The 16,880-nt window shown below is 40.7% G+C and overlaps 2 protein-coding genes across 2 annotated transcripts in view; one reads left to right on the top strand and one right to left on the bottom strand.

The window, feature by feature from the left end:
- Positions 1 to 3,799, top strand: part of zfyve26 (zinc finger, FYVE domain containing 26) — a 32,248-nt gene extending 28,449 nt beyond the window's left edge. The window contains exon 43 of the mRNA XM_034674814.1: positions 517 to 3,799. Within this exon, the coding sequence (XP_034530705.1) occupies positions 517 to 729 (213 nt within the window). The 3' untranslated portion in view covers positions 730 to 3,799. The remainder of the gene's footprint in view (positions 1 to 516) is intronic.
- A 1,627-nt stretch (positions 3,800 to 5,426) lies between these two features.
- rdh12 (retinol dehydrogenase 12) lies at positions 5,427 to 16,531 on the bottom strand. The gene is made up of 7 exons (XM_034674313.1): positions 16,284 to 16,531; positions 15,548 to 15,666; positions 11,284 to 11,439; positions 11,087 to 11,191; positions 10,686 to 10,895; positions 8,448 to 8,637; positions 5,427 to 6,381 (listed from the first exon to the last, which is right to left on the bottom strand). Exons 1-7 carry the CDS (start codon positions 16,355 to 16,357, stop codon positions 6,279 to 6,281), a joined length of 957 nt encoding a protein of 318 aa, XP_034530204.1. The 5' UTR covers positions 16,358 to 16,531; the 3' UTR covers positions 5,427 to 6,278.
- Between the last annotated feature and the right edge of the window lie 349 nt (positions 16,532 to 16,880).

Genomic DNA, 16,880 nt, shown 5'->3' with positions numbered 1-16,880 from the left:
AGGAGTCTTTATGAGAGGAGTCTTTATGAGAGGAGTCTTTATGAGAGGAGTCTTTATGAAAGGAGTCTTTATGAAAGGAGTCTTTATGAGAGGAGTCTTTATGAAAGGAGTCTTTATGAGAGGAGTCTTTATGAGAGGAGTCTTTATGAAAGGAGTCTTTATGAGAGGAGTCTTTATGAAAGGAGTCTTTATGAGAGGAGTCTTTATGAGAGGAGTCTTTATGAAAGGAGTCTTTATGAGAGGAGTCTTTATGAAAGGAGTCTTTATGAAAGGAGTCTTTATGAGAGGAGTCTTTATGAAAGGAGTCTTTATGAGAGGAGTCTTTATGAAAGGAGTCTTTATGAGAGGAGTCTTTATGAGAGGAGTCTTTATGAGAGGAGTCTTTATGAGAGGAGTCTTTATGAGAGGAGTCTTTATGAGAGGAGTCTTTGTCCTCACAGACTCAGAGGAATCTCAAAATAATAGCCTAAATGAAAATCAGTTTAATTGATGCTCTGACTCTCATCACGTCTGCAGATCAAGGCGTACCTGCTGTGCAGTAAGCTGCGACCTGCGTACCTGCTGGCGGTGAAGCTGGAGTCGAGCCGAGCGGGCCCGCTGGTCCAGGAAGTCCTCCAGGCTGCAGAGGGAGCAAAGGACTCTGTGATGCAGAATATCTGTCACCAGTGGCTGTCTGAACACCACAGCAAGACGTCTCAGCAGCGACCGGGCCGATCCAACGCCAGGTGAAGGTACGCTCAGTCAGCAGAACAAGGGATGAGACGAACACTGCACTTAAAAACAGACGAGCCACGATGACAGGGTCCAGGTTCTGATTTAACACAGCGAGTCTGTTTCAGGTTCAGCTGTCACGTTATTCTGAGACGAGGCAGAAAGTTTGTGTTTGAGTGGAAACATCCAGAAACTCTGACGATGACTTTCTCTTTGTGTCTGTGTTTGTTTCGGCCTTCCTCTCTCTCTCTCTGTGAAACCGATGAATCACCGCTGTGCTTTATTTCCTCTCCTCTGTTATCTCTCTGCTGTACGGTGTGTGAGAGGGAACAGTGTTACTGAACGGAGCCACAACAACAACAACACCAACACCTATTACACAACAGAATCCCTGACTACGAGGCAAACACAGTCAGCTGTATCTGTCTCTCAGTGTCTCACTAAGACTTATCTCCTACCTCAGCCAAAAGGGAAAAATATCTTCAACTGACTGACTCTCCTCTGACACACGTGGCTTTCTCTTGTTTTCATTTTAATGCCTTTATTTTCTCCGGACGTGGTGTAGCGTTCACTGACAGCGGTACGAAACACAATCATGTTTCTGTGATCCTGACGAAGCTGCACGCTCTGTCTCCGGCTCTCCAGATTTGAAATATTTAAGGGCGTTGAAGTCGCCCTGAAGACATTTTAGGTCGGATACAGAAAGGGACCCTTCTTCAGATCATGTTGTAGATCAGGTTTGAACTCTTGACAGTAGTTTAATCTCTGAATGGCTCGTTGTAATCTCAAGTTAGATCATTAAACAGTGTCGCTGATTTAAAGGGTTATTCTGTACGTCTAAAAATAGAACTTAGGGCCTGTGTCCATTAACGCTGTTTTTCATGTGCTGTTTCTTGGTTATGAAAGTTGCTTCTGCTTCCCATTAGTAGTGTTCAATAAGCTCTGTATGCTTCATATTTGTTTCCATTCGATGACATTTACAAACAAACGTACAAACATCTTGATAGAAGCGTCGTAGCTTTAGCATCATCTCCAGACCAGGGAACTATACCTGCTAAAACAAGCGTGGTTAGTTTCTCCTCTGCATGGATTGCTGCCATTGTTGTCAAGAAAGCTGATATCAGAAGTCCCGCCCCTTCTTGATTTTGATTGGCTGAGGATGGAGAAGTGACGTTGAGGAGTGCAGTTGTATCCCAGAATTTGAACTTTGAACTGCAGCCGCAAAAAACAGCTGATGCAGAGAGGGTTTTTGGGGCTTTATACACTTCATACTGAGCGAAGAAATGGCTTCAATGGACACAGGCCCTTAATCCACAAGATTTAGCCTCTTCAACCTGTCAATGCAGAACCAGCTTTAACCGCTGCAGCCCTAACCTTGAAGGTGAACATGCATGTGCATTGAAAAATGTTTGTTTTTGACATGACATCCTTACAGAGATGATTCCTAAAGAGAGGAAGCTTTTTGAGTTAGAGTAAGATGCTTTCTTTGAAACCAGAAACAGCTGCTGCGTCGTATTTTTGACGGACGCAAGAATCCATTTAAAATCAAGTAATTTGAAGAAGCAGAGGGTGGGAGTTGCTGATCTAACTTTGACTTGATCAGTTAGTTTTTTTTTTGTTGCTGTCTGTTTAAGACATCCTTACAGAGACGATTCCCAAAGAGAGGAAGCTTCTTGAGTTAGAGTAAGATGCTTTCTTTGAAACCAGAAACAGCTGCTGCATCGTCTTTTTGAAGGACGCAAAACTCCATTTAAAAATCAAGTCATTTGAAGAAGCAGCAGGTGGGAGCTGCTGATCTAACTTTGACTTGATCAGTTAGTTTTTTTTTTGTTGCTGTCTGTTTAAGACATCCTTACAGAGACGATTCCCAAAGATAGGAAGCTTCTTGAGTTAGAGTAAGATTCTCTCTGAATCCAGACACAGCTGCTGCATCGTCTTTTTGACGGACGCAAGAATCAATTTAAAATTAAGTCATTTGAAGAAGCAGCAGGTGGGAGTTGCTGATCTAACCTTGACTTGATCAGTTAGTTAGTTTTTGTTATCGTCTGTTTCTGACATCCTTACAGAGACGATTCCTAAAGAGAGGTAGCTTTTTGTTGAAGAGTAAGATGTTCTCTTTGAATCCAGAAACAGCTGTTACATCATCTTTTGGGAAGCCACCAGACGCCATTTGAATATCCAGTCTTGAAAAGATGCATCAGGTGGGAGTGGCTGATCTAATCTTGATTGTTAGTTTTTGTTATTGTGCTCCTTTGGTGTTTGAAACAGAATCACACAATGCAACAAAAATAAATCTGTCAAAGCAGCAGAACAGAAACTCTTTGTCCTGTCAGCGACAAAAACAAACACTTTTAATGGACATGCTTTGATGTAGCACATTCGCCCTGAAAGATGACTTGCGATTCAAAAACTTCTTACGTCTCAAAATATGTGAAAAGAAGCATAAAGTTGAGGTTAAAAATGAGCAGAATAACCCTTTAAATCATGCTTTGTTTCATGGGAATCATACCCCTCATGTGTGAGAAGGAATCTGTAATAATGAACTCACATCATCTTCAAAAAGGGATTGACCTTTTCCTTCCTGTACGCTTGTTTTGCCAATTTTTCCACCACTTGTTACCAGAAACCATGTTTCACTTCACTCACACGACAATCACTGAAGTCGCTGAAGCTGCCTTCTCCAGAATACTTCAGTGTGTATTTCAGAACACTGTGACGTGTTATTATCAGAGCGACTCTGTAACACACTCATTAGAGGAGATCCCGTGTTATCACTCTGCTTCCCTCTGCTGCTCTCGGGGTGAAGACCGATACTGACGAAGCTTCCTGCGACTGAAGTGTTGAAGCTGGAAAGAAGACTCTTGAGATGCACGTAAAACGACGTCTTTGCACTCTGATCCTCCTTCACGTGGACTGTTGTCTCGTCACTGCCGCACTTTATACTTGTGAGTTCAAAGAAGAAACTTCTAAAAAATGTAAAATATGATCACACTTACCACTTTGTTTATGCAGACTAATGATTTCAAATGTGTCTGATTTCTTCATCTCATGTAAAAAACAATGGAATAATAAAAAAAACATTCAATGTACAAAATATATTGAGCTCTGTTCTTCTCTCTCTTAAAAAGAAAGGCTTTCGTCAAATCCAGGTACTTGTTTCCAGGAATAAGCCTAACAAAGCAAAATTATTAAAGGGACACTTCAGTTTTTTTGAAGTGGGGTTGTATGAGTTTTATGTCACTAGTAAATGTACTTGCAACAATGGATGCCGCTCAGCTCGTCCCCTTTAATGAGAAACTTCAGGGGGAAACTGCACGCAAGCTAGGCTACAGTGTTAAGCAGATGGGGACAGTCCTGTCATGTAATTTAGCTAATTTTGAAAGACTTAGACTTGAGCACTCTTCTCTGTTTAGGTGTGCGCTCTACATGTGATTTTTTCAGCGCTTCACTTTGCCATCAGAAAGTTTGTTTTTGCACTATTTGTGGACGCAACGCAGACGTGCTCTTCCATCTGCAGAGCGCTGATCAGCTGTTTGGGTCTGCGGCTTCAAAGTGACAAAAATACAACTTAACTTAATAATGAGTGATTCTGACGGCGCAGATGACATGCCGTTTACTGTGGACAACCTCCGGTCTCAAAATATGAAGCCCATGCAGAAGTGTTATAAACTGCAGTTCATCGAGCGTCCACTAGAGGCTGGCTGCAGAAACACAGGAAACCACATACACATGTTTACAGCCTGGTTCAAAAAACGTCTTTGGTCTGAATAGCTAATCTCTCTATCGGCACACACTGTGCGTGGGGTGAAATTTTTTCTAACGCGACAGTTTAGAAGATATTAAGATTACGAGTTTTTGCCCAAATAAGGACATGACTGACTTGACTCCCGGACGGGAACACATAGCTTTTGGCTAGGAGGCTCAAACTCCGCCTCTTTACCTCTCACTCTTTCAACATTTCCAATATGGCTGCCGCCGCCGATTAGCTTCAAAACTGCGCTCAGAAACAGACGGGTGACGTCATGGATACTACGTCTATTATTTATACAGTCTATGGGACACACGTAAACAACTTAATGAGCTGGAGTTTACAGAGGAATAGGTGGAGGAACTTCTGAGATTTGCAACAATAAGGGCATGGATGACTTGACTTGTTTGCTTTTGTAGGTCACAGCGGCATCAATTTGAATTTCAGACAGTTTCATAACCAGATAAGAACTCCTCGCAGGAGCTTTAAGACCTTATTCAGTTTGAAAACATCGGACCCCGAGGATGCAGATACACTCGCCTCGCTGATAGCCTCAGCTTCAATTCTCCAACTTGACTTCAAGCAAGAAATTTAACGTCCAACTTTAATTTTCACAGTATTACCAAAATCATATATATATATTTTTTTTTTTAAGTTAGATTTTTGGCCCTATTGCCTTTACTTGATAGGACAGCTGAAGAGAGACAGGAAATGTGGGGAGAGTGGGGGAAGACATGCAGCAAATGGTCGACCGGCCGGGAATCAAACAGACGACCCCTGCGACGAGGACTGTAGCCTCTGTATGTGGGGCGCTTAGACCGCTAGGCCACCAACGCCCCCACAAAACCATATTTCACCTATTTGTTCTTTTGGATGAGTTGATCTTGTCACATTTTTTTGCTTTAGAAGTCCAACATCTTTGATTTTCTGTTCACCTCTCTAACCTCTAAAAGATGAAGCGAGCCTCTTTATAGTAATATTTCAGTTTATTTACATCATATGTAAACATTCAACTCTTAACATGAATGTAAGTGTAGTAAAAGGCATGTTGCACTTGTATAAAACACAGATTGTAAACTCTTGGCAACCTTCATGTAAATGCTGCGAGGGGAACATGAGGAGGGGGGGATCCTTTAAAGTGGAGAACTGTTCTTCCTGCAGGATTTGGCAGATGGAAAAAGAACCCTTTGTGACGTGACCCTAACTCTGATATGGTTCAAATAGAAAATCTTTTCATCTAAACGGACTATAGTAATTATCACAAAATACATGTATGCAATTGAAGCTCTAATTATGGCTCAGACAGACACTTATCTTCAAGGTTTACTAATTCGGTTAACAACCTGGAAACACTGTAAGAACCCCTGCACTTGTTTAGAAACGCTGGCACAAAAGTCAAGCAGTTGAGCTGTATTCATACTCTGGAGAAATAAAAACACTATCTGATAAGATGCTGGTCATTTACCCTGACTCGACCCTTCACAGTATCCTACAGCATCACGACACAGCAAGTTGCTTTTTTGCCTACACTGTTTTCACATTGTGTCACAAAAATATAGAGTCAAAAAGTTATTTGTGTTTACATCGTGATACTTCTGAGCAGTTTTGGTTCCAAGCGTCCAAAATACTCCAGTTGTTATCATGTAATTACTGCATTATTACACAAAAAAGCAACTTCACATTATAGTACCTCCTACAGAGTTACCTGACTGCTTATTTAGGTAAGAAACGTTCAAATACAGAAACCATAGTGAAATGAATGATAAGAGAGAGTAAGGGCTCCTTTGAGATCTGAGATAGTCGGAGGTTAAAGGTTGAATCAGTCCCACTCGATACCCAGCAGCTCGCAGCTCGCGTCCCACAGTTTCCTTGATGTCTCCTCGCTCCGTCCCTGTGGGGCCACGAAGGCGGGGGCGCAGTCGCTGTAATGAAAGAAGGGGGAATGATTATTACATAATGATGGTGTGGGTGAGTCATTACTCTGGGTGCTGTGTTCCCTTTGTAATTTGACCTTGTGCGTGATGAGAATATCACTGCCATCATTCATTTTATCTGTCGACACTTTAATGGTGAGGGGACACTTTCACGTGTTTGAGCTCCTGGACTCACACTGATCCTACAATAAGGGTTCCTACAGGGGGGGCTTTAAAACTTGGACTCATAGCTCAGGTACATTTATGACACCTGACGATACAATTCATTATCCCCTTAGGGAAATATGTCTCGGACATTACGTAGTAATATAAAATACAGTAAAATGTAATACACTTCATAACCCCCTAATAAAAAGATGGCATATTTACGATACAATATGAAACAGTTCACTTAATTATCCTCTTTGGGAAATTTATCTTGGACAAGTAACATATTTACGATATGATATGAATCGTGACATTACAATACGTCTCGTTACATTACGTCTCGTTACATTACGTTACCTGACTTTACGTTACTTTATGTTGCGTAAAGTTACGTTATTCTAAGTCATGTTACTTTAAGTTAAGCTAAGTTACGTTAATTTACATTACGTTAGGTTACATTACATTAAGTTACATTACATTAAGTTACATTAAGTTACGTTACTTTAAGTTCTGTTAAGTTACATTACGTTAAGTTACACAGAGTTAAATTACGTCAAGCCACGTTAGGTAAAGTTAAGTTACGTTGTGTTATGTTGGGTCATTTTATGTTTCGTCATGTTAAGCTCTGTTACTTAACGTCAACTTACGTCATGTTACACCTGATTACGTTACGTCAAGTTACGTAACTTCAAGTTACGCTAAGTTACATAAAGTTACGTTACATTAAGTTACATTACATTAAGTTACGTTACATTAAGTTACGTTAAGTTACGTTACTTTAAGTTCTGTTAAGTTACATTACGTCAAGTCACGTTAGATAAAGTTAAGTTACGTCAAGTTCCGTTGGGTCGTGTTATGTTTTGTCATGTTATGTTTCGTCATGTTATGTTTCATCATGTTACGCTCTGTTACTTAACATCAACTTACGCCATGTTACACCTGATTACGTTACGTCACATTACGTCTCGTCACATTATTTTACCTGACGTTACATTACTTTAATTTATGTTACTTTAAGTTACGATACTTTAAGTTACGTTACTTTAAGTTACATTACGTCAAGTCACATTAGGTACAGTTGAGTTACGTCATGTTATGTTGCATCGTGTTATGTTACGTCATGTTACGCTGTTACTTTACGTTAAGTTCGCCAAGTTACATCACGTTACGTACCATGATGTGACGTTACATTATGTCATGCAACTTCATGTTAAGTCACATTAAATTAAGTGATGTCAACTTACGTCCCGTTACACCACATTACGTTATGTCATGTTAGGTTTCGTCATTTTGTTACATTACTTCACGTTTCATTATGTTGAGTCAAAATTCCAAGCAATACTCATTATCCCTTTTTAAAAATGTGTGGTTAACAAGGTGACATATATAATGTATGTCACCTTGGCCAAGACAAATTTTCAAAAAGGGGATAATGAATTGTAATATATTGTTACTTAACGTAATGAAGCGTATCATATCGTAGAAAATGTTTAGCCTGTCCTGTATTTACGATAGGATGTGATACTTTGATAAAGTGACCCTGTGTGTAACTCTTGCTCTCCCTCTCAGTGGATCTCTTGTTCCTGTATCCTCCTGTTTTCAGCAGCAGCCCTACATGACGGAGTAATATTAAAACACTACAAACTGTCTAATGGTAAAACCGTGTCTGAGCCTCTGATGTAGATCCGAGCAGACAAACTCGGCTCCTTCGGGCTTTCTGCAAACTTTTGGAGCGTGCAACATTTCCATGGTAACGCTACAGCTTGTGGGATGTGTGGTTTTTCTTCAGAACTCTGAAGACTGAGACATTACTCTTTAATGAAGGGGTTCAGATCAGGTCACCAAACAGCTTCAACGAGACACATCAGCTCCGGTCTCTGAACCTCCAGGTCGGTGCTGTCTCCTACCTGAAGTGTTTCCCAGAGACGGAGTGCAGCTCCTCGGCCACGGCGCAGTACACGCTGGTCTGCGCTCCTTCTCGAGGCGTTTTCAGGAACATGGAGAAGACGGTGAAGAATATCGTCATGAGGGTCGAGTGTCTGGTGAGGTCTGAGTTTACTGTCCCCGGGTGGACCGAGTTCACCGTCACGTTAGTATCTGTGAAGACGACAGACAGACATCACCACAGGTACAAAAACTCTCCTCTTTGACTTCAGTGAAAACTGCTAACAGTGTTTTAATGCTCCCACAGACCACAGGCTCACCATGTGTTCTGATCATATAGTGGCTTTTTATCCACAAGGAGAGGAAGAGCAACTGTCAACTTTATTCTTTTTTTTAAAGTTATATTTTTGGCCTTTTTGCCTTTATTTTATAGGACAGGTGGAGAGAGACAGGAAATGTGGGGAGTAGAGAGTGGGGGAAGACATGCAGGAGATGGTCGACCGGCCGGGAATCGAACCGGCGACCCCTGCGACGAGGACTGTAGCCTCTATATGTGGGGCGCTTAGACCGCTAGGCCACCAGCGCCCCTGTCAACTTTATTCTTGACATTTCCATTTTTTGTTCATGAAATTTAACTTTGACTTTATTCTCTAAATTTAAATTTTCTTCATGAAATTTCACTTTGACTATATTCTCTAAAAAAAAAAATTTAAGTTAGATTCCTTGGCATTTTTGCACTTTAATGGATAGGACAGCTGAAGACGGACTGGAAACATGGGGAGTAGAGACTTGGGGAAGACATGCAGGAAATGATCAAGGCTGGAATCTAACCTGCGACTTCTGCAACAAGGGTTATGGCCTCTGTGTATGGGGTACGCACTTAGACCACTAGGCCAACAGCGCCCCTTATTCTCTAAATTTGGGATTTATTATCAATTTCACCTTCCACCAAAAACTCTTCCCTCTCTCATTATTTATTCTCATCCCTGATTTAAGATACTCCTCCATATTTTCAAGAACCATCCTCGCCTCATTTCTATTTTTTTTTAAGTTATATTTTTTGGCAATATGTTTGAAAGGAAAGAACATTTGGAGTTGTCCTTGAGCACAAAAAAAGCCCTTTCCATGTAGGACTTGTAGCTTTATAATAAGTGCCTTTATTTTATAGGTTGAAGAGAGACAGGAAATGTGGGGAGTAGAGAGCGGGGGAAGACGTGCAGGAAATGGTCCACCGGCCAGGAATCAAACCGGCGACCCCATGTGACCAGGACTGTAGCCTCTGTACGTGAGGCGCTTAGACCGCTAGGCCACCAGCGCCCAATCCCTCATTTGTATTTTTAACTTTTAATCTAATAAATTTAGTTTTTGGAAAAAGTGGAAAACAACATTTATAACTACAAAACAGATATATCCTCCTCGACCCACCTTGCGTTTTTTGAGCTACTATTTTGAAGCAGTGAGATTTGCATCACGGCTGTATGAGACATTTTTACATATGTTGTTTTTGTTTTTTGTTTTGTTACTCGCACAATCACCACAAGGGGCACTTCAGGTAAACGGGCAGGTAAATGCTACAAAAGGGGCACAGGTGAAGTAGTGATCTTGGGAACGGGAAGAGCACACGGTTTTTACTGCTCCTCTTAGCCCGCACTGTTATTCTCATCACGCATATCACCTTCAAAGTAAGTTGTCTTTACCTGTTTATCTTTTGGAACAATAAAGGGGAAGAAATAACGCAACAATAACCTCGCATTGGACATTGGATTCTTTCAGAAGAGCGTCAAAAACACCTCACTCCTGCACCCAGACAGTGACTAAAACCAGGTCAGGATAGTCACTACAATGGCCGTTAGCCTGGTGCGACCATTTCAACTGTTAACTTATATTATACTGGGAAGCAAATGTTGGCTAGGAAAAAATCACAGAAAAAACAAAAGAAGCTGACTCCTCAGAGGAGCCAGATATCATAACATCACTGTAGTGGTGACTTCCCAGCATCATCACTATTAAATGGAACCATAATGAAGAAATGATTGTTTCAATGAATCACTGAAGACTTAAACGAAGCGATCAAGACTTGAACTCATCAGGAAAATGTTTACAAGGTTAATAAACAAACTAAGAAAAGCCTCTTTTGCACATAGACTTCTAAACAAACGTTAGTATTAGCACATTCCTCCTGTAACCAGTGGAGTCGCCCCCTGCTGGCCATTAGAAAGACTGCAGGCTCCACACATCAACATCTTAGTTTCTTCGTGTACCTTTGAGTCTGCGCGCCAACTCTCTGGCAAAGAGCACGTTAGCTAGTTTGCTCTGGCAGTACGCTAATCCGCTGTTGTAGCTCCCCTGGCTGTGGAGGTCATGGAATCGGATCCAGCCGAAGTTGTGCGCCAGAGAGGAGACTACGACGATGCGGGCCGGCGCACAGCGCTTCAGGAGCCCGATCAGGAGGGACGTCAACAGGAAGTGACCTGACGGAGGTAAGAAACACACATGGTCTGTTATTTTATCAACTAGGCGGCAAATATAGAAGTTCGGCTTTCAGATCCTCCTGGTGGTTTTGGTTGATTTAAGGATTAACTGTTAAGTAGAGCATGAATTCACATTCCCAGATACATCGTATTTTTAAATATCTGCAGCTCCTCTCTCGGCTCGGTCTTACCTAAGTGATTGACTCCGATGTGCATCTCAAAGCCGTCTACAGTTTTGGTGTAGGGGCACATCATCACCCCGGCGTTATTAATGAGGACGTGAAGCTGGTTGACCTCTGAAGCAGAGACAGACAGAAACATGTGAGCTGTGTTTCCTGATCAGTGATGATCACTGCAGCCGAGCAGCTCTGAGCAGCTCTGATCTCACCTTTCAGGAACTTCTGTGCGAACGCTCGTATCGAGCACGTGTCCGCCAGGTCCAGCTCCCGAACCTCCACGTCTGCCCGGGGACACGCCGCTCGTATACTGGCTGCAGCTTCCTCTCCTTTCTCCGTGTTTCGACACGCGATGATGACCCGGGCGCCTGTGGAATGCGAAACACAGAAGCTGAACGATGAGCTGAATAACTTCTCTGAAGACAGGACAGGGGGGGGAGAGCTTCTGTTGCCTGGAGCCAGAACTGATCCTGGTTTTGTTCCGCTTGTTGCTCACTCTGATTTGTTTGTGGAAGTTAACTCACATCTGCTCCTCCGGCAGAGTGAAGCTGCTTTAAGGTCGAACCAGGACTCTAAACTCCTGTAGTCACACTCGGGTTAAAAATCTTTGGCAGATATTCAGGATGGAAATAAATCAAACTGTGCTTTAGTAAAAACTCTGGGTAGTGATTTCAGTTTTTTCTGCAGACACATCAGCATTAAATTTAAGTTCTGCTGTGCTGCAGAGAAGAGCAGGCCAGCAGATCTTCTTCAAATGTAGGGTGACATGTTTATTTGGTAGAGTGCCCAAACGGACGTCACATCCTCATGATTTAATACACTTTTCAGTACAATTAAAAAATCCTTCTCACTGTCTTAAACAGAAAGCAAACATGGATCCAGTAAAGACTAGTAACATGTTTCTGCACGTGCTCTAGTCTTGGTTCCTCCTGACAGGGATTCTGGACCCCATCCCCACAGCCAACCCTACAAAATTTAACATTGCTGCTATAACACTGGATTATTTGCATTAAACAAAAATACATGCTTAAAACTATCCTGGTTAACTGACTCAAATCTAAACTACAAGATTATTTGAAGCCAAGTGACAAGTGAATAACAACAAGGGGGCATTATTTGGTTTAATCTAACCCCATGAAGTCAAATAAAACTTAAAGTTTACTTTCAATCAGATTCAGCCACACTTGATGCTATTTGAAAATACGACAATTCCCCACGTTAGGCATGAGACGTGCATCTCACGCAGCCGATCAATCTAGACGACAGGAAGAGACTCTCCTTTTTTTCCAGAGAGGAATTCTGAATGTTTGTTTATTTATTCAGACAGTTTCAGTTATCTTATTGTAGTTATAACAAAAGAAAAGAAAAGTGTAGTAGAAACATAGACTGTATAAATAATAAGGATGCACCGATCCTACTTCTTAGGTCCTGATACAGATACTAGCTGATCTGATCCTGGTATTAATTTAACAATCTCTGTTCCTTAATGTGGTAGAATCATGTTTTGGTAACTTCAGGCTTTTCTGACTTTGTAAACCAAAATAAAGTAAACATTTTTAAACTGACAGCATCATTATTCAAGAGATTATAAATGTGTACCAGCAGTTTGGTGAGTTAATCTTCATAACCAACAGATATTAAAATTCAACTGTAAACCTCAGCAGTGGATACGAGGAATTAAATATTCTTTATAAATAAAATATAAAAATATAAAAGATATATCAATGTAGTGTTTCTATAGCCGAGTGTTTCCATAGAGTGTTCCTATAGAGTGTTTCTATAGAGTGTTTCCATAGAGTGTTCCTATAGAGTGTTTCTATAGAGTGTTTCTATGGAGTGTTTCTATAGAGTGTCACTATGGAGTGTTTCTATAGAGTGTTTCTATAGAGTGTTTCTATAGAGTGTTTCTATAGAGTGTTTCTATAGAGTGTTTCTATGGAGTGTTTCTATAGAGTGTTTCTATAGAGTGTTTCTATGGAGTGTTTCTATGGAGTGTTTCTATAGAGTGTTTCTATAGAGTGTTTCTATAGAGTGTTTCTATAGTGTTTCTATAGAGTGTTTCTATAGTCGAGTGTTTCTATAGAGTGTTTCTATAGTGTTTCTATAGAGTGTTTCTATAGAGTGTTTCTATAGAGTGTTTCTATAGAGTGTTTCTATAGAGTGTTTCTATGGAGTGTTTCTATAGAGTGTTTCTATAGAGTGTTTCTATAGAGTGTTTCTATAGAGTGTTTCTATAGTCGAGTGTTTCTATAGAGTGTTTCTATAGTGTTTCTATAGAGTGTTTCTATAGAGTGTTTCTATAGAGTGTTTCTATAGAGTGTTTCTATAGTCGAGTGTTTCTATAGAGTGTTTCTATAGTGTTTCTATAGAGTGTTTCTATAGTCGAGTGTTTCTATAGAGTGTTTCTATAGTGTTTCTATAGAGTGTTTCCAGAGTGTTTCTATAGTGTTTCTATAGAGTGTTTCCATAGAGTGTTTCTATAGTGTTTCCATAGAGTGTTTCCATAGTGTTTCTATAGAGGGTTTCTATAGAGTGTTTCTATAGAGTGTTTCTATAGAGTGTTTCTATAGTGTTTCCATAGAGTGTTTCTATAGTGTTTCCATAGTGTTTCTATAGAGGGTTTCTATAGAGTGTTTCTATAGAGTGTTTCTATAGAGGGTTTCTATAGAGTGTTTCTATAGAGTGTTTCTATAGAGTGTTTCTATAGAGGGTTTCTATAGAGTGTTTCCATAGAGTGTTTCTATAGAGTGTTTCTATAGTGTTTCTATAGAGTGTTTCTATAGTGTTTCTATAGAGTGTTTCTATAGAGTGTTTCCATAGAGTGTTTCCATAGAGTGTTTCTATAGAGTGTTTCTATAGTGTTTCTATAGTGTTTCTATAGAGTGTTTCTATAGTGTTTCCATAGAGTGTTTCTATAGTGTTTCTATAGTGTTTCCATAGAGTGTTTCTATAGAGTGTTTCCATAGAGTGTTTCTATAGAGTGTTTCTATAGTGTTTCTATAGTGTTTCTATAGAGTGTTTCTATAGAGTGTTTCCATAGAGTGTTTCCATAGAGTGTTTCTATAGTGTTCCTATAGAGTGTTTCTATAGAGTGTTTCTATAGTGTTTCTATAGAGTGTTTCTATAGAGTGTTTCTATAGTGTTTCTATAGAGTGTTTCTATAGAGTGTTTCTATAGTGTTTCTATAGTCGAGTGTTTCTATAGTCGAGTGTTTCTATAGAGTGTTTCTATAGAGTGTTTCTATAGAGTGTTTCTATAGAGTGTTTCTATAGTGTTTCTATAGAGTGTTTCTATAGAGTGTTTCTATAGTGTTTCTATAGTCGAGTGTTTCTATAGTCGAGTGTTTCTATAGTCGAGTGTTTCTATAGAGTGTTTCTATAGAGTGTTTCTATAGAGTGTTTCTATAGTGTTTCTATAGAGTGTTTCTATAGAGTGTTTCTACAGAGTGTTTCCATAGAGTGTTTCTATAGTGTTTCTATAGTCGAGTGTTTCTATAGAGTGTTTCTATAGAGTGTTTCTATAGAGTGTTTCTATAGTGTTTCTATAGAGTGTTTCTATAGAGTGTTTCTATAGAGTGTTTCCCACAGAAGTACAGTGTACCTGTGGCTGGGGTTAAAATCATTGAATACATTATTACTCTACCTAACTTTACCCTGACTGTTTCCCTTCTCCACATCTGATATTGTGACAATATTTATCAGCTGCACATTTTATAAAGACACTGATGACGCAGGAGACGCACATGGTTAATGTAAACACAGAAAAGCATAGAGCTGAGATGAATAGATCTGACATATGGATCGGCACTATATATCGGCCCTTTGTCACCGAGATCCGATCTAGCTTTTTGAGTTTGATCTAGCCGATATCTGATACCAGGATCGGATCGGTGCATCCCTAATAAAAAATGGACGTAGTATCCGTGACGTCTGTTATGAAGCCTATCGACGGCGGCAGCCATATTGGAAATGTGGAACTCAACCAGGCATAGTGTGTGAGGTAAAGAGAGGGAGTTTGAGCCTCTTAGCCAATAGCTATGTGTTCCCGACTGGAAGTCAAGTCAGTCATGTCCTTATTTGGGCAAAAACTCCTAATCTTAATATCTTCTGAACCGTCACGTTAGAAAAAAACAGTGTGTGCTGATAGAGAGATTAGCTACGTAGACTGAATTCGTTTTTTGAACCAGGCTGTAAACATGTTTATTAATGCTGTAAAGATCGTCTTCTTTGAATGGGTGTGTATGTGTAATAAACTGCAGCCAGCCTCAAGTGGATTCTCGATGAACTGCAGTCTATAACACTTCCACATGGACTTCATATTTAGAGACCGGAGGTTGCCGCTTGAGTATAAAACACATTTTATTCCAGTTCCATTAAAGCCCCCCCTCCTCCCCACTTGGGCCCTAGGTAGTGAGCCCCACTTTCCCCCCCACGGTGACGCCCCTGCCTCCTGAGGTGTATAAATCCAAAGAGTCACCTCGCATTGCCAGATCCAGAGCGGTCTCCTTCCCGATCCCTGTGTTGGCTCCAGTGATGAGGACTGTCTTTCCCTCCAGGAGAGCTGAGGACATGCACACTCCTCCTGCTGCATAACTTCTGTGGATACAACAATACACACAGATTAAAACACAATACACACTCTCTCTCTCAGCAGCTCTTTCTTCAGTCAGTGAAACTTGTCCTCATTATTTGGACATAAGGACAGCTGGGTTAATTATTCACAGAGAAACTTGGATAATGTACAGCACACAGCTCACAGCATAGAGTCGTACGACCCACGCCACCGTGCAGGGCCGCCCTGTAACCACAGCCTGTAACCAATGGCTCAGTTGGAGTAATGCATACAGATATAACTCCTCCCACGCGCAGCCTCCCGATAGGCCCGAGCAGCTCAGATGGACTCCTGCTTCATCTCTGTGAAACAAAAACTCCCACAGCTCCATCATTTCTCAACCATTGATTTTTCTGCTGCTGGAAACCAGTCAGCGTCGAGTGAGACAGAAAGGAAGGAGAATAAAACCCTTTAGAATCCTCCCTGCTGCTCTAAGCTTTAGAATCCTCCCTGCTGCTCTAAGCTGACTGTAAGAGAGCAGAGAGCATCACCTGACTGTAACATCAGCATCACAGCACTGTAATGTCCTGTCAACCAAGTCACAGCCCACCGTGCTGCTCCATTTAAACACTGATGCATGGTGTGGGTTAAAGAAGCTCACCTGATGTGTGTTGGGAATAAAAGCACCAGTAACGTCACCACAGCGAGGCTCGCGACAATGACTAGAAGCAGCATCGTAGCGCTCTCTCTGTCTTCCAGCTGGATGCCTCAGCTCTCAGCTCTCTCTCAGCTCTCTCTGCTCTCCTCTCTGCTCTGTAGTCTGGAGGCAGAGCAGCTGATGTCAAGGCAGAAAGGGGTGCAGAGCGGAGTGAGCGCGAAATGCATTGTGGGATTGTAGTTTTTCGTGGACTACAAGAGAACAAGAGAACGAAGGTTGCATGACATTAATTTACAAAAGGTTCAGATAGTATTTTTTTTTTGAAGGTTTTTATTAGACACAATACAACCATTAGACTCAGAGGCAAAAAAATAAAGAGTCCGAAAGTAAAAATAAATAAACAAATAAATAAAAGATAATACAAAATTAAAAATAAGTACATACATACATACACAATAATAATACTGTTAGAATCTAAATAATTGTAAAAATAGTAGTTGTATATAATATTTATAATAATACTAAAAAATACATACAGTAAACTTTGAACGAAAATAAGCAAATAAATATAACTTTTAGTATCACCTGATGGTTTTGTGT

Source organism: Notolabrus celidotus, chromosome 22, assembly GCF_009762535.1.
Source record: "Notolabrus celidotus isolate fNotCel1 chromosome 22, fNotCel1.pri, whole genome shotgun sequence".
Classification (NCBI taxonomy): domain Eukaryota; kingdom Metazoa; phylum Chordata; class Actinopteri; order Labriformes; family Labridae; genus Notolabrus; species Notolabrus celidotus.
Note: the sequence above shows the minus strand (reverse complement) of the source record. Positions and strands in the feature narration are given on the sequence as shown.

Coding starts and splice junctions, on each gene's coding strand:
- rdh12 (XM_034674313.1), bottom strand. CDS start 16,357: ATGCTGCTTCTAGTCATTGTCGCGAGCCTCGCTGTGGTGACGTTACTG. Junction 11,440..15,547: donor TCTGGATCTGGCAATGCGAG/GTGACTCTTTGG, acceptor CGCATTCCACAG/GCGCCCGGGTCATCATCGCG. Junction 6,382..8,447: donor GTCTCTGGGAAACACTTCAG/GTAGGAGACAGC, acceptor CTTTCATTACAG/CGACTGCGCCCCCGCCTTCG.